This window comes from Pristiophorus japonicus, chromosome 15, assembly GCF_044704955.1.
Source record: "Pristiophorus japonicus isolate sPriJap1 chromosome 15, sPriJap1.hap1, whole genome shotgun sequence".
Taxonomy (NCBI): domain Eukaryota; kingdom Metazoa; phylum Chordata; class Chondrichthyes; family Pristiophoridae; genus Pristiophorus; species Pristiophorus japonicus.
The window spans coordinates 115,844,016-115,865,473 of NC_091991.1; the positions used below are offsets into that span (position 1 = coordinate 115,844,016).

A 21,458-nucleotide genomic window follows, 5' to 3' on the forward strand; every position below is an offset into this window, starting at 1 on the left:
CAAGGGGACCAATCACCATCAGGACTTGTCATCAAGGGGACCCAATCAGAGCTTTAGGTATTGCAAATTAATGTCTCCAATTCTGGGTGCCACACTTAAGGAAGGACATGAAGACTTTGGAGAGGGTACAGAAGAGACGTACTAGAATGGTTCCAGGGATGAGGGATTACATTTATGATGAAAGACTGGAGAAACTGGGGTTAGCCTTTTCTGCTCCAAGGACAAGGAGATTTGATAAAGGTATTTAAAATCATGAAGGATTTAGATTGAGTAAATAAAGAGAAACAGTTTCCAATGGCTGAAGGATCGATAACCAGAGGGCACAGATTTAAGGTGATTGGCAAAAGAATCAGAGGCAACATGAGGAAAAACGTTTTAATGGAATGAGTGGTTAGGTTTTGGAACGCACTGCCTGATAGGGCGGTGATTACAGATTCAATAGTAGCCTTCAAAAGGAATTGGATAAATACTTGAAAGAGAAAGAATTGCAGGGATATGGGGAAAGAGCGGGAGGGTGGGATTAACTGGATTGCTCTTCGAAAGAGCCGGCGCAGACTCGATGGGCCGAATGGCCTCCTTCTGTGCTATGATTCTAGTTCATTGGTCCAGGTCACGCTCAAATGTCACAGTACATTGGTCCAGATCCCACTCTCTGTAAGGTCACAGTTCATATTCAGGTAACAATCTCTGTAGCATGTTAAATGCTGGCTCTCCAGTTACCCTGCAGACCAGTGAACTGTGCATTCACATTGCTGATCACTGCTAGTGAGATGGTTTCCATTTCTAGCACATGGTTCCCTCACGCACACGCCCGCATCTCCATTCCAGCTTTTGACTAAAACGTGCCACGGGGTGCAGGAGAAAGGACCCGTATCCGTACTGGCTGCCCTACAGTTGGGCTATCCAGTTTACTGAGTATCAGAATCCACTTGTTCAGCTGGACAGATGTCGATGGGAAGTAATGGTGAAATGAGTTACTAGCAGACCAACACAATGGCCAAACAAGCATCGTCTCCAGAGGCCCGTCCATCCAGAGAGGCATTGAGCATCAGGAAGGTGATGGGCTGCATGTCTTTGCTGAGCCCAAACACCTCCCCATCTCAACAATGCAGCACAGGAGTTGCTCCCAGACCTGCATGTCCCCAGGTCCTGCCCAGAACAGGGCTGTTTGACTCTCCCACTCATCATCCCCAAGTCCGGCCTGGGTCTTGCATAGGCCCGGGGCCCAGAGCCAAGCAGAGAAAGGCTGCTTTTCTTCAGGGTGGCACTTTCACCCACCGTCCAGTCAGCTAATACTGGATTCCATGAATCCCTCGGGCATCGGATGGTATTGGATCTAAGGAGGGAAGCAGGATGGAAAAGGATCAGCAGCAAAGTGTGGCCAATCCTAGTGCTGTGACGGATATGTCAGTGTGAGCTTCACCTACCGCTGTCAGATATCGGCATTGTGTGTCCACTCCGGCGTCCCTTTGTCTGAATTCAGCAGGTTTTCCAGATTCTGTTCAACTGTTCGTACAGCTTTATCTAGAAACAGAACTCACAATAAGTATAGCTTCAGCCCAAACCCAGTCAGGGGTCACTCCTAGACGGGGGGGGGGGGGTGGGGGAGGGGGGGGGTGGTGGTCACTCCCAGTCAGGGGGAGGAGTCACTCCCGGTCAAGGGGGAGAGGTCACTCCCGGTCGGGGGGGGCATGGTCACTCCCGGTCAAGAGGGGGGTGGGGGGAGGAGTCACTCCCAGTCGGGGGGGGGTGGGGTGGGTGGGCATGGTCACTCCCGGTCGGGGAGGGGGGGTGGGCATGGTCATTCCCGGTCGGGGAGGGGTGGGGGGCATGGTCACTCCCGGTCGGTGGGGGCATTGTCACTCCCAGTCGGGGAGGGTGGTAACTCCCAATCGGGGGGGTCACTCCTGATCAGGGGGGCTGGTCACTCCTGGTCAGCGGGGGGGTAGGAGAGTTAGTTACTCCCGGGTCACTCCTGGTCAAGGGGGGTGTGGTCACTCCCAGTCAGGGGGTGCATGGTCACTCCCAGTCGGGGAGGATGGTAACTCCCAATCTGGGGGGGGGCGGGGGGTAATGGTCACTCCCAGTCGGGGGGGGGGGGTTATGATCACTCCCGGCCGGGGGGGGGGGGGGTGGTCACTCCTGGTCAGAGGGGGTGTGGTCACTCCCAGTCAAGGGGGGGTCACTCCCGGTCGGGGAGGTGGTCACTCCCGGTCAAGGTGGGGGGGTCACTCCCGGTCCGGGGGGGAGGTATGGTCACTCCCGGTCGGGGGGGGTTATGATCACTCCCGGCCGGGAGTGGGGGGCATGGTCACTCCTGGTCAGAGGGGGTGTGGTCACTACCGGTCGGGGGAGGGAGGCAGTCACTCATGGTCAAGTGGAGGGGGAATGGGGTCACTCACAGTCTGGGAGGGGGTCACTCACGGTCGTGACTCTTGCTCACCCATTTCTTCTGTGCATTCTTTAAGAGTTGTGCTCAGTTCCAATGTGCTCAGGGATCCCAGAACAGATTTCCACGTAGCAAGGCCTTCTGGAATGACAGAGAAGAACCAAGATTAGGAATACCTGTAGCCTGGCCACAGGACATAAAATACACCAGTAGCTTTTTTTTTTGTTCATGGGATGAGGGCATCGTGGGCAAGCCCAGCATTTATTGCCCATCCCTAATTGCCCAATTGCCCTTGAGAAGGTGGTGGTGAGCCACCTTCTTGAACCGCTGCAGTCCGTGTGGTGAAGGTACTCCCACAATGCTGTTAGGGAGTTCCAGAATTTTGACCCAACGACGATGAAGGAACAGCAATATATTTCCATGTCAGGATAGTGTGTGACTTGGAGGGGAACGTGGAGGTGGTGGTGTTCCCATGTGCCTGCTGCCCTTGTCTTTTTAGGTGCTCGAGGTCGCAGGTTTGGGAGGTGCTGCCGAAGAAGTCTTGGCAAGTTGCTGCAGTGCATCTTGTAGATGGTGCACACTGCAGCCACTGCGCGCTGGTGGTGGAGGGAGTGAATGTTTAAGGTGCCAATCAAGCGGGCTGCTTTGTCATGGATCGTGTTGAGTGTTATTAGAGCTGCACTCATCCAGGCAAGTGTCTTGTAGATGGTGGAAAGGTTTTGGGGAGTCAGGTGAGACACTCGCCGCAGAATACCCAGCCTCTGACCTGCTCTTGTAGTCACAGTATTTATGTGGCTGGTCCAGTTAATTTTCTGGTCAATGGTGACCCCCAGGATGTAGATAGTGGGGGATTTCGGCGATGGTAATGCCTTTGAATGTCAAAGGGAGATGGCTAGACTCTCTCTTGTTGGTCAATGCCTGGTACTTTTATAGCACGAATGTTATTTGCCACTTATCAGCCCAAGCCTGAATGACATCCAGGTTTTGCTGCATGCCGGCATGGACAGCTTCATTATCTGAGGAGTTGCCAGTGGAACTGAACACTATGCAATCATCAGCGAACATCCCCACTTTATGATGGAGGGAAGGTCATTGCTAAAGCAGCTGAAGATGGTTGGGCCTAGGACGCTGCCCTGACGAACTCCTGCAGTGATGTCCTGGGGCTGAGACGATTGGCCTCAAACAACCACAACCATCTTCCTTTGTGCTAGGTATGACTCCAGCCAGTGGAGAGTTTTCCCTGATTCCCAGTGACTTCAATTTTACGAGGCTCCTTGATGCCACACTCATGTCAAGGGCAGCTCTTGATGTCAAGGGCAGTCACTCTTACCTCATCTCTAGAATTCAGCTCTTTTGTCCATGCTTGTCCATGTTTGAACCAAGGCTGTAATGAGGTCTGGAGCTGAGTGGTCGAGGGACGGAGCCCAAATAGGTGAACATGTTATTGGTGAGCAAGTGCTGCTTAATAGCACTGTCAACAACACCTTCCATCATTTAGCTGATGATTAAGAGTAGACTGATGGGGCGGTAACTAGCCGTATTGGATTTGTCTTGCTTTTTGTGGACTAAACAGGAGTAAGAACATAAGAAATAGGAGCAGGAGTAGATCATTTGGCCCCTCGACCCTGCTCCACCATTCAATAAGATCATGGCTGATCTGATCCTGGCCTCAACTCCACTTGCTTGCCCGTTCCCATAACCCTCGACTCCATATCGTTCAAAAATCTGTCTATCTCCACCTCATGTTCAATGACACAGCCTCCACAGCTCTCTCGGGCAGAGAATTCCAAAGATTCACGACCTTCAGAGAAGAAATTCCTCCTCATTTCCATTTTAAATGGGCGACCCCTTATTCTGAAACTATGTCCGCTAGTTCTAGATTCCTCCCCGCGAGGGGAAACATCCTCTCTGCATCTACCCTGTCAAGCCCCCTCAGAATCTTAAATATTTCAATAAGATCACCTCTCATTCTTCTAAACTCCAATGAGTATAGGCCCAACCTGCTCAACCTATCTTCATGACAACTCCTTCATCTTAGGAATCAACCTAGTGAACCTTCTCTGAACTGCCTCCAATGCATGTACAGGTACAGCGTCGAAAATCTGGAAGCCTCGGGACCGAGGCCGCTCCGGATTCTGGGTATTTCCGGATTTCGGAACCTCTTTGCCTGGGCTGAGGTAGGTAGAGGAGGGAAGGGTGGGTCGGGGAGGGGAAGCGGGTGGGGGGGCGGGGGTCGGGCCGGGACCGGAGTTCGGCCGGGGCTGGAGGTTGGGCTGGGGCCAGAGATTGGGCCGGGGCTGGAGGTTGGGCTGGGGCCGGAGGTCGGGCTGGGGCCGGAGATCGGGCTGGGGCCAGAGGTCAGGCTGGGGCCAGAGGTCGGGCGGCCGAGGCGGGAAGTACAGATTTCAGAACATTTTCCGGTTTCCGGATAACCCCGCCACGGATCAGCCCAGTGTCCGGATTCCAGAACATTCCAAATTTTGGAACTCCGGATTTTCGACGCTGTACCCGAATATCTATCCTTAATAAGGAGGCCACTAACCGGACTGAAGGAAGCAATCTACTAGTCAGTTCAACCTCTGACCTGTGCAAAGACCAAAAGTTCAGAAAGAACTTGCACCTTCAGAGGCAACCCAAATCACTCCAGGACCAATGGAGTACTTAATTCTAATATATCAACTGCTATGTTGGCAAATTTGGTAGACATTTTGAACACAGGAAGATTCCACAAATACTAAGTAAGACGACTGAGTAGTTACTTGGTGCTTGAATGTGTAGGTTGAGTGAGGAACATTGGCCAGGACACCAGCAACATCCACCACCCAGAAGGACAAGGGCAGCAGGTGCATGGGAACACCACCACCTCCATGTAGCTCTCCCAGTCACACACCATCCTGTCTTGTAAATATATCGCCGTTGTAACGTGATTCGTGATCGGTATTAAAATGTATCCTGAAATGTAATGTAAACCTGTTCTCATCTGCTCCATGTAATACCCTCATTTGCACAGTACAACGTGTAACGTGATTTACGGATTGTACTAAACTGTACCTTGAAATGAAATGCACACTAGTGCATTGTATGGAACTGCTGTCAGCATCCAAACGAATTGTATGGAATTGCTGACCGCAAGATACTGAGCTATTTTCCAATGTATTGTGAAAATTTTATATGAATAAAGTATATTTTTGGAAAAAAAATGTTCCTTCATCATCGCCTGACTTGGAAATATACTGTCATTCATTGCTGGGTCAAAATTCTGGCACTCCCTCCTTAACAGCACTGTGAGAGCACCTTCACCACACGGACTGCAGCAGTTCAAGAAAGTGATTCACCACCACCTACTCAAGGGCAATTAGGGATGGGCAATAAATGCCGGCCTTGCCAGCGGCGCTCTCATTGTGAGAATTATTTTTTTTAAAGCAGGACTCCCTGCTGTTCTTCAGATAGTGCCCTGGGATCTTCAACATCCACTTGAACAACCAACAGCAAAGAATATCTTGATTATCCAATGTACTGTCCCTCTGACAGTGCACACTCCCTCTGAACTGCCACTCCGGCAGTGCAGCACTCCCTCAGTACTGCCCCCAATGTGGAAATCTATTTTTTAAAGTTGCATTACACTGTTTTTTGTACCCTTTTTGCCATAAAACAAAATAGAGTCCAGGCCCTGCTAGAAACAGACAGTCTGTTTGCATAAACATGCTGACCCTGTCTGTAACGGCTGTTAGCTGATTAATAGTCATCAGACAACAGAGATGAGTACCACCTATTGTGCTCCACTGAATTACCAGCCATTATCTCTTGTACAGCACTCATCCATTAATGCAAGAAGCCAAGTACCCAATCACCCACTATGAAAATCATGGGCCCAAATAACTTGCCAGGAAACTGGACAATCCTAAAAACAATGCAAAGCCGGTAATAGCACATTATCACACCCTAATCGAGTTATTGCTGTCTGGCCCACCAAAATCACTTACAAAGGAGACATTTGAGAAAAATGTAAAGACAAGGATGTGGTAATCATTAACTCTTTATCTGTTTTCGGTGACTGCAAAGGCAGAATCAATACACAGGATGGAACCATAACTTGTTTTTTACTGTATAAATACTTTGTGAAATTGTACCATATCGGGAATCGTCGCTTAGCCTTTGACTGAGTGTGACTCTTCCTTGCTGCAAGTAAAAATTAAAGGAACATCTCCCGGAACTGATTGTGTTAGAGTCGTATATTGAGAGTCGAGATTTCGACACAGTGCACACTCCTTCAGAACTGCCACTCCGGCAGTGCAGCACTCCCTCAGTACTGCCTCCTCCGACAATGCAGCATTCCCTCAGTACTGCTCTTCTGACAGCGCAGTATTCGCTCAATATTGCCCCTCCGACAGTGCAGCATTCCCTCAGAACTGTCCCTCCGTCAGTTTGGCGCTCCCTCAGTACTGTCCCTTCGACAGTGCAGCACTCCCTCAATACTGCCTCTCCGACAGTGCAGCATTCCCTCAGTACTGTCCCTCTCAGTGAAGCATTCCCTCAGTACTGCCCCTCCGACAGTGCAGTATTCGCTCAATACTGTCGCTCCCACAGTGCAGCATTCCTTCAGTACTGTCCCTCCTACAGTACAGCATTCCCTCAGTACTGTCCCTCTGACAGTGCAGCATTCCTTCAGTACTGCCCCTCCGACAGTGCAGTATTCGCTCATTACTGCCTCTCCGACAGTGCAGCATTCCCTTAGTACTGCCCCTCCAACACTGCAGCACTCCCTCAGTACTTCCCTTTCACCAATGCTCCACTGGGACTGTACAGCAACAGTTAGTTGCTGTGATGGGGCTGGGATTAAGCGACACCCATGGAGGCTGCTAATGTGCTAATTGGGGTCACAAGCGTAGCTCCTGACTCAGCCATTACTCACCTTCCTGTGCGTTTGGTGGCTGCTTCCTGGCCTCTGCTTTCCTCCTCTGTCCACTTCCATCTTTGAATCGAGCCGATAGTTCGGACTGGCAAGCTCTGGGAAAGAGGTTAAAATGATGAGAAGCTGTTCCCCCTGCAGCTGAGTAGATGCTCGGGTGATTTGGGGGTTAACACAAGGGGCTCGGCCTATATCGGCTGGGTGATGACTACTGTACTAATTAACATCAAATCACCGATGCAAACAAAAGACACGGACCACCCAAGATGCTCAGCAAACCCATTGCACAGCAACAACCTTGGCTCACACAGTCACCATGCTGTCCCGCTTCCCACCCTGCTGTCGCTCTGAGGATGTTACTGCTCAGCCTCTCCCGTCTGAGCAGGCCCAAGTCATAATCGGCCCGTTGCATACACAGCCTATTACACAATCAGTTCCTTACAACATGGCCCCTCGCACACGCAGTCCGTTACACACGTGGCCCCTCGCACACGCAGTCCGTTACACACAGTCCGTTACACACATGGCCCCTCACACACACAGTCTGTTACACACACAGTCCGTTACATACACGACCCCTCGCACACAGTCCGTTACACACACAGCCCCTCGCACACACAGTCTATTACACACTCAGTCCGTTACACATATGGTCCCTCGTGCACACAGTTCGTTAGACACAGGGCCCCTCGCACACACAGTCCGTTACACACACGGCCCCTCGCACACACAGTCCGTTACACACACGGCCCCTCGCATACACAGTCCGTTATGCACACGGCCCCTCGCACACACGGCCCCTCGCACATTGCCCGTTACACACGCGGCCCCTCGCACACACAGTCTGTTGCACACACGGCCCCTCTCGCACACTGTCCGTTACACACATGACCCCTCGCACACGCAGTCCGTTACACAGACGGCCCCTTGCACACGCGGCCCCTCGCACACAGTCCGTTACACGCACGGCCCCTCACGTGCACAGTCCGTTACACACACTGTCCGTTACACATGGCCGCTCACACACACAGTCTGTTACACACGCGGTCCCTCGCACACACAGTCTGTTACACACGCGGCCCCTCGCACACACAGTTCGTTAGACACAGGGCCCCTCGCACACACAGTCCGTTACACACACGGCCCCTCACACACAGTCCTTTACACACACGGCCCCTAGCACACACAGTCCGTCACACATACGGCACCTCTCACACACAGTCCGTTACACACACGGCCCCTCGCACACACAGTCCGTTACACACATGGCCCCTCGCACACACAGTCCGTTACACACATAGCCCCTCGCACACACGGCCCCTCGCACACAGTCCGTTACACACACGGCCCCTCGCACACGCAGTCGGTTACACAGACGGCAACTTGCACACGCGGCCCCTCGCGCACAAGTCCGTTACACACGCGGCCCCTCGCACACACAGTCTGTTACAGACACAGTCCGTTACACACGGCCACTCGCACACAGTCTGTTACACACGCGGCCCCTCGCACACACAGTCTGTTACACACTCAGTCTGTTACACATACGGCCCCTCGCGCACAGTTCGTTAGAGACAGGGCCCCTCGCACACACAGTCCGTTACACACACGGCCCCTCGCACACACAGTCCTTTACACACACGGCCCCTCGCACACACAGTCCGTTACACACACGGCCCCTCGCACACAGTCCGTTACACACAGTCTGTTGCACACACGGCCCCTCTCGCACACAGTCCGTTACACACATGGCCCCTCGCACACACAGTCCGTTACACACATGGCCCCTCGCACACACAGTCCGTTACACACATGGCCCCTCGCACACACAGTCCGTTACACACACGGCCCCTCGCACACACAGTATGTTGCACACACGGCCCCTCTCGCACACAGTCCGTTACACACACGGCCCCTCGCACACGCAGTCCGTTACACACACGGCCCCTTGCACACGCGGCCCCTCACGCGCACAGTCCGTTACACACACAGTCCGTTACACACATGGCCCCTCACACACACAGTCTGTTACATACGCGGCCCCTCGCACACACAGTCCGTTACACACCCGGCCCCTCGCACACAGTCCGTTACACACGCGGCCCCTCGCACACACAGTCTGTTACACACTCAGTCCGTTACACATACGGCCCCTCGCGCACACAGTTCGTTAGGGACAGGACCCCTCGCACACACAGTCCGTTACACATACGGCCCCTCGCGCACACAGTTCGTTAGACACAGGGCCCCTCGCACACACAGTCCGTTACATACACGGCCCCTCGCACACACAGTCCATTACACACACGGCCCCTTGCACACACAGTCCGTTATACGCACGGCACCTCGCACACACAGTCCGTTACACAGACGGCCCCTCGCACACAGTCCGTTACACACATGGCCCCTCGCACACACAGTCCGTTACACACATGGCCCCTCGCACACACAGTCCGTTACACACATGGCCCCTCGCACACACAGTCCGTTACACACACGGCCCCTCGCACACACAGTATGTTGCACACACGGCCCCTCTTGCACACAGTCCGTTACATACACGGCCCCTCACGCGCACAGTCCGTTACATACATGGCCCCTCACACACACAGTCTGTTACACACGCGGCCCCTCGCACACACAGTCCATTACATACATGGCCCCTCGCACACACAGTCCGTTACACACGCGGTCTATTAGGAATTCCATATCCTCAGTGACTGATAGTACCGACTCACTTGATTTGCTCGAGGACGACTGCTGTCTCTCGGCAGACTCCCTGCGTCTCTTCAATCCGTTTCTGTTTTTGTTTCCAGGCCATTTTATCCTCCATTAAAACCCCTTCCACCACAGCCCGCAGCTCCTGCTCCTGGGACACTCGTCCAGTCAGCAACTCCACTTCCCCACACTTCTGACAAAGGAACCACAAAACTTCAGTGAAATGACCCAGAGACTAGAGTTAGACCTGCATTTGGCTGTTCAGTATTAGAGCCTTTACATCATTAAAGGGATATCCAGGGGAATGAATAGAGTGAGGATCTATGTCGTAACTGGTAAGGAACAACTGGGAAAGAACTACCCAGTACAGCTGTGCTCAAGACTGCACACACCTCCTGAACACTGGGACAGTGTAGAAGGAACTTTATTCTGTATCTAACCCATGCTGTACCTGCCATGGGAGTGTTTGATGGCACAGTGTAGAGGGAGCTTTACTCTGTAACTAACCCGTGCTGGACCTGCTCTGGGAGTGTTTGATGGTGGAATGTAGAGGGAGTTTTATTCTGTATCAAACAAAGTAGAATGGGGGCAGAAGCAAAAGATAGAAAGAAGAAAAGTAAAAGTGGAGGGCAGAGAAACCCAAGGCAAAAAGCAAAAAGGACCACATTACAGCAAAATTCTAAAGGTGCAAAGTGTGTTACACACACGGCCCCTCGCCGTGAAGGCTCTGTGCCTCAATGCGTAAAGTATTCGTAATAAGGTGGATGAATTAACTGCGCAGTTAGCAGTTAACGGATATGATGTAATTGGTATCACGGAGACATGGCTCCAGGGTGACCAAGGCTGGGAACTCAACATCCAGGGGTATTCAACATTCAGGAAGGATAGACAGAAAGGAAAAGGAGGTGGGGTGGCGTTGCTGGTTAAAGAGGAAATGAATGCAATAGTAAGGAAGGACATTAGCTTGGATGATGTGGAATCGGTATGGGTGGAGCTACGGAATACCAAAGGGCAGAAAATGCTAGTGGGAGTTGTGTACAGACCAGCAAACAGTAGTAGTGAGTTTGGGGACAGCATCAAACAAGAAATTAGGGATGCGTGCAATAAAGGTACAGCAGTTATCATGGGCGACTTTAATCTACATATAGATTGGGCTAACCAAACTGGCAGCAATGCGGTGGAGGAGGATTTCCTGGAGTGTATTAGGGATGGTTTTCTAGACCAATATGTTGAGGAACCAACTAGAGGGCTGGCCATCACTGGGTGATGTGTATTGAGAAAGGACTAATTAGCAATCTTGCTGTGTGAGGCCCCTTGGGGAAGATTGACCATAATATGGTAGAATTCTTTATTAAGATGAAGAGTGACACAGTTAATTCAGAGACTAGGGTCCTGAACTTAAGGAAAGGTAACTTCGATGGGATGAAACATGAATTGCCTAGAATAGAATGGCAAGTGATACTTAAAGGGTTGATGGTGGATAGGCAATGGCAAACATTTAAAGATCACATGGATGAACTTCAACAATTGTACATTCCTGTCTGGAGTAAAAATAAAACGGGGAAGGTGGCTCAACCGTGGCTAACAAGGGAAATTAAGGATAATGTTAAATCCAAGGAAGAGGCATATAAATTGGTCAGAAAAAGCAGCAAACCTGAGGACTGGGAGAATTTTGTAATACAGCAGAGGAGGACAAAGGGTTTAATTAGGAGGGGGAAAATATATGAAAGGAAGCTTGCTGGGAACATAAAAACTGACTGCAAAAGCTTCTATAGCTATGTGAAGAGAAAAAGATTAGTGAAGACAAATGTAGGTCCCTTGCAGTCAGATTCAGGTGAATTTATAATGGGGAACAAAGAAATGGCAGACCAGTTAAACAAATACTTTGGTTCTGCCTTCACGAAGGAAGACACAAATACCTTCCGGAAATACTAGGGGACCAAGGGTCTAGTGAGAAAGAGGAACTGAAGGAAATCCTTATTAGGCGGGAAATTGTGTTAGGGAAATTGATGGGATTGAAGGCTGATAAATCCCCAGGGCCTGATAGTCTGCATCCCAGAGTACTTAAGGAAGTAGCCCTAGAAATAGTGGATGCATTGATGATCATTTTCCAACAGTCTATCGACTCTGGATCAGTTCCTATGGACTGGAGGGTAGCTAATGTAACACCACTTTTTAAGAAAGGAGGGAGAGAGAAAACAGGTAATTATAGACCGGTTAGCCTGACATCAGTAATGGGGAAAATGTTGGAATCAATTATTAAAGATGAAATAGCAGCGCATTTGGAAAGCAATGACGGGATCGGTCCAAGTCGGCATGGATTTATGAAAGGGAAATCATGCTTGACAAATCTTCTAGAATTTTTTGAGGATGTAACTAATAGAATGGACAAGGGAGAACCAGTGGATGTGGTGTATTTGGACTTTCAAAAGGCTTTTGTCAAGGTCCCACACAAGAGATTGGTGTGCAAAATTAAAGCACGTTATTGGGGGTAATGTACTGACGTGGATAGAGAACTGGTTGGCAAACAGGAAGCAGAGAGTCGGGATAAACGGGCCTTTTCAGAATGGCAGGCAGTGACTAGTGGGGTGCCGCAGGGCTCAGTGCTGGGACCCCAGCTATTTACAATATACATTAATGATTTAGATGAAGGAATTGAGTGTAATATCTCCAAGTTTGCAGATGACACTAAGCTGGGTGGAGGTGTGAGCGGTGAGGAGGACGCTAAGAGGCTGCAGGGTGACTTGGACAGGGTGGTGAGTGGGCAAACGCATGGCAGATGCAGTATAATGTGGATAATGTGAGGCTATCCACTTTGGGGGCAAAAACACGAAGGCAGAATATTATCTGAATGGCAGCAGATTAGGAAAAGGGGAGGTGCAACGAGACCTGGGTCTCATGGTACATCAGTCATTGAAAGTTGGCATGCAGGTACAGCAGGCGGTGAAGAAGGCAAATGGTATGTTGGCCTTCATAGATCGGGGATTTGAGTATAGGAGCAGGGAGGTCTTACTGCAGTTGTGAGGGACTTAGTGAGGCCTCACTTGGAATATTGTGTTCAGTTTTGGTCTCCTAATCTGAAGAAGGACATTCTTGCTATTGAGGGAGTGCAGCGAAGGTTCACCAGACTGATTCACGGGATGACAGGACTGACATATGAGGAGAGATTGGATCGACTGGGCCTGTATTCACTCGAGTTTAGAAGCTTGAGAGGGGATCTCATAGAAACATATCAAATTCTGACGGGACTAGACAGGTTAGATGCAGGAAGAATGTTCCCGATATTGGGAAAGTCTAGAACCAGGGGACATAGTCTAAGGATAAGGGGTAAGCCATTTAGGGCTGAGATGAGGAGAAACTTCTTCACTCAGAGAGTTGTTAACCTGTGGAATTCCCTACCGCAGAGAGTTGTAGATGCCAGTTCATTGGATATATTCAAGAGGGAGTTAGATATGGCCCTTACGGCTAAAGGGATTAAGGGGTATGGAGAGAAAGCAGGAAAGGGGTACTGAGGTGAATGATCAGCCATGATCTTATTGAATGGTGGTGCAGGCTCAAAGGGCCGAATGGGCTACTTCTGCACCTATTTTCTATGTTTCTATGCTGTATCTGCCCCGGGAGTGTTTGATGGGACAGTATTGAGGGAGCTTCACTCTGTATCTAACCTGTGCTACACCTGCCCTCAGAAATCAATGCCTCAATGAATGAATCTCTCTCAGACACAGTTTAGTTGCTTTCAGTCCCATCAAATAAACTGCACCTTGTGAAGCTGAATGGCCATTTCCTGCATTTCCGTCTCCAACCGGTCAGCGTAGACCTGCTCCAGGGTGTTACTGAGTGGCAGGGCGTTACTGTGCCAGCGAGCGATTGCAGCTGTCATCTTCCTTTTAGGTCCAAACAACCTGCAGAGACACCAGCAACAAGTCACCCATCCCCTGGAGCTTCATCATTGACCTCCCTCATCCCCACCCCCTGGCCCTCCAACACCCCCCACCACCGCCCACCCCCCTGGGCTTGGTTCCCCCCATTGTCCCCCAGTATCGAACACCCCCCTCCCCCACCCTGGGCTCGGGCCCCCAATTGTCCATTGTCGCCCCGGTCCTCCAACACCCCCTGCGCCCACTCCCCCCGCAGGATCTCTAACACCCCCATCCCCCCACCCTGGACTTGGTCCCCCCATTGTCTCCCGGTCCTCCAACACCCCCTGCGCCCCCTCCCCCCCCCCCCCCCCCCCCCCTCCAGGTCCTCTAACACCCCCACCCTGGACTCAGTCCCCCCATTGTCCCCCCGGTCCTCCAACACCCCCCGCCCTCTCCCCTGGTCCTCCAACACCCCCTTCACTCCCCCAGTCCACTAACATCTTCCCACCCACCCTAGGCTTTGGCCCCCCCATTGTCCCCCAGCACCCGATCACCCTCCATGACCCACCACCCCACGGTCTTCCCACCTCCTGTACCCCCCACCCTCTGCCCTCTGGTCCCGCCATCACCCCCTGACCCCAAACCGCACCCCTCCCCCACCCAATCCTCCGGTCACACCCCAGCAGGACCCTGTGTTGCCTACACCTTGACTTTGCTTGTTCATGTGACACCTACTCACGTAATGCCTACTTCTTTCAGATCAGTTTCCGTCAGAGTGAGGAATATTCGCAAATCCACGTCCTGCTCCTCGAGGATGTGGAGGTACTTCAAGCAGCCAATCTGTTCCAGAAACTCCGGCAAATCCTGCAAGCAGAGGGAACATTGACAAAACTCCACAATAGCACTGAGGAAATGGCTGTGATGCAACAGAGGGAACACAGGAACAGGAGCAGGAGCAGGAACAGGCTATTCAGCCCGTCGAGCCTGTTCCACAGAGAAGAGGGAGTACCTTGATGTTCTGATCTTTCACAAGTAACAGTTGTGCAGAGTTTGTGCTGATAGTATCACTGTTGCCTGATACAGAACAGTGGCTACGTGCAATGGTGCTTCACTAATGGCCGGGTGGCTAAAGGCACTGTGCGGCGATCAATGGGCCACACAGCGAGGAAAATCCCAGCCCCAAATCCCAATCAGGTCAATGATCTCAGCTGGTACAAGCAGCTCAAACAGTACTGGAGTGTCTGACAGAGAGTAGCGGTATAGGAGTCACTGATAGAAACAGTATTAGAGTGTCTGTGTGGGAGTAACAGTATCGGAGTGCCTAATAATGTTGTCTCTTTAATGTATTTCACTGTTAACAATAGCAAGCCGCAGGGGAAATGGGTTGATGATACCGTAGACACTGTTTACAAGTTAATTATCATTATTGAAGGTGCAGAGTGTCAGGATGAGATTATAAAAAGTTTCCGGCCTCAGTAAAATTCCCATTCTCTGTGCTCAGGACCAAATTGTACCTTAGGCCCATGGTATTTCGCCACCCCCTCATTCAGATTCAGTAGCTGCTGACTGGGAATTGTGGGAATGTCGTTGTCTCCCGAATAGGAGCTCTCAGTGCTCTTCCCGTGGCCTCTGCGAATCTTCAACTGCCTTCTGTTACAGCATTTACTGGGCTGATCCGAATCCTTCAAAAGACACAAGAGGGTTTGATTTGTAAGGAATATGGACAGTGCGGCCATTAATACAGCACACTGCAACCATATCCCATCGCCATTCACTCCAAATCCATCTCCCACCCCCTACACTGCAAAACCATACCCCACATCCTTCACCCCGAATCCATCTCCCACACCCTTCCCATATCCCACACCCTCTTCATTCCGAAAGCACATCCCAGTAAAATTCAACTCTTCAACCCGTACGCCATTCCTTTAACATCCTTGCAGGAACATTGTATCTGGCTGCCTGTGCTCGGCTCTATCTGTGATAGAGCGTCAGTTTCACAATACTCCAGCTCGTCCGACACTACATTGATTTGAAGTATACATGTTATAGTCTGCGTGTTGACGTATGCATGCTGGAGTCTGCATGGATTAAGGGTTACATATAGATTGGGCTAACCAAACTGGTAGCAATACGGTGGAGGAGGATTTCCTGGAGTGTATAAGGGATGGTTTTCTAGACCAATATGTCGAGGAACCAACTAGAGAGCTGGCCATCCTAGATTGGGTGTTGTGTAATGAAAGAGGATTAATTAGCAATCTTGTTGTGCGAAGCCCCTTGGAGAAGAGTGAATATGTAGAATTCTTCATTAAGATGGAGAGTGACACAGTTCATTCAGAGACTAGGGTCCTGAACTTAAAGAAAGGTAACTTCAACGGGATGAGACGTGAATTGGCTAGGATAGACTGGCGAATTATAATGGCAATGGCAGATACTTAAAGATCACATGGATGAACTTCAACAATTGTACATCCCTGTCTGGCGTAAAAATGAAACAGGGAAGGTGGCTCAACCATGGCTAACAAGGGAAATCCAAAGAAGGGGCATAAGAGAAAAAGATTAGTGAAGACTAGTAGGTCCCTTGCAATCAGAATCAGGTGAATTTATAATGGGAAAAAAAGAAATAGCAAACCAACTAAACAAATCATTTGATTCTGTCTTCACTAAGGAAGACACAAATAACTTCCCGGAAATACTAGGGGACCGAGGGTCTAGCGAAAAGGAGGAACTGAGGGAAATCCTTATTAGTCAGGAGATTGTGTTCGGGAAATTGATGGGATTGAAGGCCGATAAATCCCCAGGGCCTGATAGTCTGCATCCCAGAGTACTTAAGGAAGTGGCCCTAGAAATAGTGGATGCATTGGTGGTAATTTTCCAACATTCTGTAGACTCTGGATCAGTTTCTATGGATTGGAGGGTAGTTAATGTAACCCCACTTTTAAAAAAAGTAGGGAGAAAGGAATCAGGGAATTATAGACCGGTTAGCCTGACATTGGTAGTGGGGAAAATGTTGGAATCAATTATTAAAGATGCAATAGCAGCGTATTTGGAAAGCAGCGACAGGATTGGTCCAAGTCAGCGTGTATTTATGAAAGGGAAATCATGCTTGACAAATCTTCTGGAATTTTTTAAGGATGTAACTAGTAGAGTGGACAAGGGAGAACCAGTGGGTGTGGTGTATTTGGACTTTCAAAAGGCTTTTGACAAGGTCGCACACAAGAAATTAGTGTGCAAAATTAAAGCACATGGTATTGGGGGTAATGTATTGACGTGGATAGAGAACTGGTTGGCAGGCAGGAAGCAAAGAGTAGGAATAAACGGGTCCTTTTCAGAATGGCAGGCAGTGACTAGTGGGGTACCGCAAGGTTCAGCGCTGGGACCCCAGCTATTTACAATATACATAAATGATTTAGACGAAGAAATAGAATGTAATATCTCCAAGTTTGCAGATGACACTAAACTGGGTGGCAGTGTGAGCTGTGAGGAGGATGCTAAGAGGCTGCAAGGGCGAGTTGAACAGGTTAGATGAGTGGGCAAATGCATGGCAGATGCAGTATAATGTAGATAAATGTGAGGTTATCCACTTTGATGACAAAAACACGAAGGCAGAATACCTGAATGGTGACAGATTAGGAAAAGGGGAGGTGCAATGAGACCTGGGTGTCATGGTACATGTCATTGAAAGTTGGCATGCAGGTACAGCAGGCGGTGAAGAAGGCAAATGGCATGTTGGCCTTCATAGCGAGAGGATTTGAGTATACGAGCAGGGAAGTCTTACTGCAGTTGTACAGGGCCTTGGTGAGGCCACACCTTGAATATTGTGTGCAGTTTTGGTCTCCTAATCTGAGGAAGGACGTTCTTGCTATTGAGGGAATGCAGCGAAGGTTCACCAGACTGATTCCTGGGATGGCAGGACTGACATATGAAGAATGACTGGATCGACTAGGCTTATAATAACTGGAATTTAGAAGAATGAGAGGGGATCTCATAGAAACATATAAAATTCTGACGGGATTAGATAGGTTAGATGCAGGAAGAATGTTCCCGATGTTGGGGAAATCCAGAACCAGGGGTCACAGTTTAGGGATAAGGGGTAAGCAGTTTAGGACCGAGCTGAGGAGAAACTTCTTCACTCAGAGAATTGTGAACCTTGTATATTTTGAACCTCTATCACAGAAATTTCTTGAGGCCAATTCGTTAGATATATTCAAAAGGGAGTTAGATGTGGCCCTTACGGCTAAAGGGATCAAGTGGTATGAGAGAAAGCAAGAATGGGGTACTGAAGTTGCATGATCAGCCATGATCATATTGAATGGTGATGCAGGCTCGAAGGGCCAAATGGCCTACTCCTGCACCTATTTTCTATGTTTCTATGTTTCTATGTTTCACTGTGAACAGCATGCCCTAATAACTCCAGAGGACAAATTTACAAATGTCCGTCTCAGAACCCAGATCATCCTAGTGCCCCGACTGCATTCCTCCCGGAAAGGCTGATCGTGCTCCCACCCCTCCATTGAACACAGCCTGTACAACGCTCGCTTCTCACCTCATACAACCCCACATCTTCTTTGTGCAGCACCTCACCTCCTGACTGTACCCCACCCCCCCCACTCCCATCTGTATCCCCCGCTCCCACCTCCCGTCTGTATCCCCCACTCCCACTCTCACCTCCCGTCTGTAACCCCTGCTCCCACCTCCCGACTGTAGCCCCCGCTCTCACCTCCTGACTGAACCCTCCACTCCCACCTCCTGACTGTACCCCACTCCCACCTGTACCCTCCCACTCCCACCTCCCGTCTGTAACCCCTGCTCTCACCTCCTGACTGTAACCCCCACTCCCACCTCCTGACTGTACCCCACTCCCACCTGTACCCTCCCGCTCCCACCTCCCGACTGTACCCCCCACTCCCACCTCCCGTCTGTAACCCCCGCTCTCACCTCCTGACTGTAACCCCCACTCCCACCTCCTGACTGTACCTCCCACTCCCACCTGTAACCCCCCCGCTCCCACCTCCCGTTTGCACTCCCTGCACCCACTCCCGTCTGTATCCTCTGCACCCACCTCCCACATCGTGCAGCACCTCACCTACTCCATGGTCTGTTTGTCCCATGGGGCAGTGCTCACACCTCTCCACCTGTAAACGCTGAGAGAGCCCCTCACATACTGGACAGCACATCCACTGTGAGTGCAGCGGGAGATCAGCCGAGAAGGGAAAGGCTCAGCGGGCTGTCGAAAGCCGGAATTTAAGCAGATTCACTTCCGGTTTGGGAACGTTCTGAAATCTGCGTAAATTGGCAGCACTGTCGTGCGCACCTTCTCACCTCGTTACTCTCCACGGATCCCTCACGGCTAACGCCCAGTGCCTTTGCCAGTCCGTCGCTGCTGCTGCCGCTGCTCCTGCGGGTGGTCACAGCCTCGGTGACGCAGAAAGGATTGTCCTCTACAGCGGAGGGAAACTGTCAGTCATCGTTAGGGACATTGCCAGCAGCCTGGGACATCCACCACCCAATCACTTACCACACACAGAGAGCAAGAAAAAAAACACTGGAAATACACTGCCGGAGCGTGGGCAAGAGGGAGATGGAAAACTGACTAATGGTTCAAGTGGGGATCACGATCAGGGGTCTCTACCCAAAACAATAACCTGACTTTTCCGCTGCTGATAGTTCTGTTCTTTGAGGGTCTCACAGCTCTCCCTGGATGAAGAGCTGTGACTCACGCACACACATGCTTACTCGCACATGTTCACACTCGCTCATACATGCACACTCACTCACATGCCCGCTCACTCACTCACACATGCACACGCTCGCGCACACATGTACACGCTCACTCACTCACAAATACACACGCTCAGTCACATGCACACGCTCACTCACTCACTCACATGTGCTCACTCACATGCACATGCTCATTCACTCACAAATGCACCGCTCACTCACTCACATGCACCGCTCACTCACTCACACATGCACACTCACTGACTCACACATGCGCACGCTCACTCACACACATGCACACGCTCACTCACACACGCACACGCTCACTCACACACGCACACGCTCACTCACACACATGCACACGCTCAATCACACACATGCACATGCTCACACGCACACGCTCACTCACACATGCACATGCTCACTCACTCACACTTGCACATGCTCACTCACTCGCACATGCACACACTCGATCACTCACTCGCACATGCACACGCTCACTCACTCACACATGCACACACTCGATCACTCATTCGCACATGCACACACTCGATCACTCACTCGCACATGCACACACTCGATCACTCACACACACATGCACACACTCGATCACTCACTCGCACATGCACACACTCGATCACTCACACACATATGCACACACTCGATCACTCACACACACATGCACACACTCGATCACTCACACAAACATGCACACACTCGATCACTCACTCGCACATGCACACACTCGATCACTCACTCGCACATGCACACACTCGATCACTCACTCGCACTTGCACACACTCGATCACACACACACATGTACACACTCGATCACACACACACATGTACATGCTCAATCACTCACACACACATACACTCAGACCAGACCAGTGGCAGGGAACCAGCCCCAGCCTGTCAGCTGCCGGTGAATGGTGGGACAAGGTGTTTGCACCTACCCCTGCTGCTGTTGCTTTCTATGTCGTGCTCATTAATCGGGGAGGTGACATCACGATTCCGGATATCTTTTTCATCTTCATTCTGGTTGTTTCTGAATGTTACATACCCATGTGGTGGGAGAGACTCTGAAACGAGAGTAAATGTGAGAACACGGAGAGAAGAAGAGAGAGTGTGGGGGGTAGGAGCGGGGGCTGGAAATTCTCGCTGTGGGTGATTAACACAGGGTTGTCTTTTAACATACAATCCATTCAGTCCCACAGTTCACTGGGAATCTTATCCTGTGCCTCCCAGTCAAATTCGATCAGCCGTGGCTTAGTGGGTAGCACGCTCGCATCTGCGTCAGGAGATTATGGGTTCAAGCCCGACTCCAGCCCCTCACAATCCCCACTTCCACAATCCACCATCCCACAATATCAATCCACCCCCCAATATCAATCCACGCCCCCCCACAATCTCAATCACCATACCCACAATTCCCCCCCCCACAATCCTCTCACCCCACAACACAATCCAACCCCCCATAATCCTCCCCCCCACTATTCCTCTCCCTCCCCCCCTCACCCCACTATTCCTCTCCCTCCCCACCCTCCCCCCGCCCCCCTCCCCCACCGATGATGAAACCGGCCGTACCGTACTGCTGTGGCCATCTCTGGGCTCCGCGACCTGTGATGTGGGCAAGTGCCTGTGGCCCGTCGTGAATACTGGGGCCCTTGGCTCTCCGGGAATGTGGGTGGCGAGTGTGTGGGTGGCGTGGCTGGAACGGGCAGGACTCATCGGAGGAGCTGAAGTCTTCGTCCATTCCTGCGGGGAGATTAAGGAGCTTCAGATTTGCTCTTGCACAGTCTACACGGTGCTTACTACGACAAACTACAGAGTGGCTAATAGAAGGCAGGACTAGAGTGGA

General features: G+C 50.9%; 1 protein-coding gene across 3 annotated transcripts in view; it reads right to left on the reverse strand.

Annotated features, from left to right (window-relative positions):
• Positions 1-361: 361 nt before the first annotated feature.
• The window catches only part of anks3 (ankyrin repeat and sterile alpha motif domain containing 3), a 33,386-nt gene continuing 12,289 nt past the window's right edge, over positions 362-21,458 (reverse strand). For 2 of the 3 annotated variants that reach the window (XM_070900868.1, XM_070900870.1), the window contains 11 exons: positions 21,185-21,355; positions 20,554-20,679; positions 19,199-19,317; positions 15,391-15,558; positions 14,616-14,740; positions 13,777-13,918; positions 10,037-10,209; positions 7,302-7,396; positions 2,444-2,530; positions 1,428-1,524; positions 362-1,336 (listed from right to left, as the gene is read on the reverse strand). In XM_070900868.1, coding sequence (XP_070756969.1) covers positions 1,433-1,524; positions 2,444-2,530; positions 7,302-7,396; positions 10,037-10,209; positions 13,777-13,918; positions 14,616-14,740; positions 15,391-15,558; positions 19,199-19,317; positions 20,554-20,679; positions 21,185-21,355 — 1,298 coding nt within the window. In that variant the 3' untranslated portion in view covers positions 362-1,336; positions 1,428-1,432. The remainder of the gene's footprint in view (positions 1,337-1,427; positions 1,525-2,443; positions 2,531-7,301; positions 7,397-10,036; positions 10,210-13,776; positions 13,919-14,615; positions 14,741-15,390; positions 15,559-19,198; positions 19,318-20,553; positions 20,680-21,184; positions 21,356-21,458) is intronic. The other variant, XM_070900869.1, reaches the window with a different exon arrangement.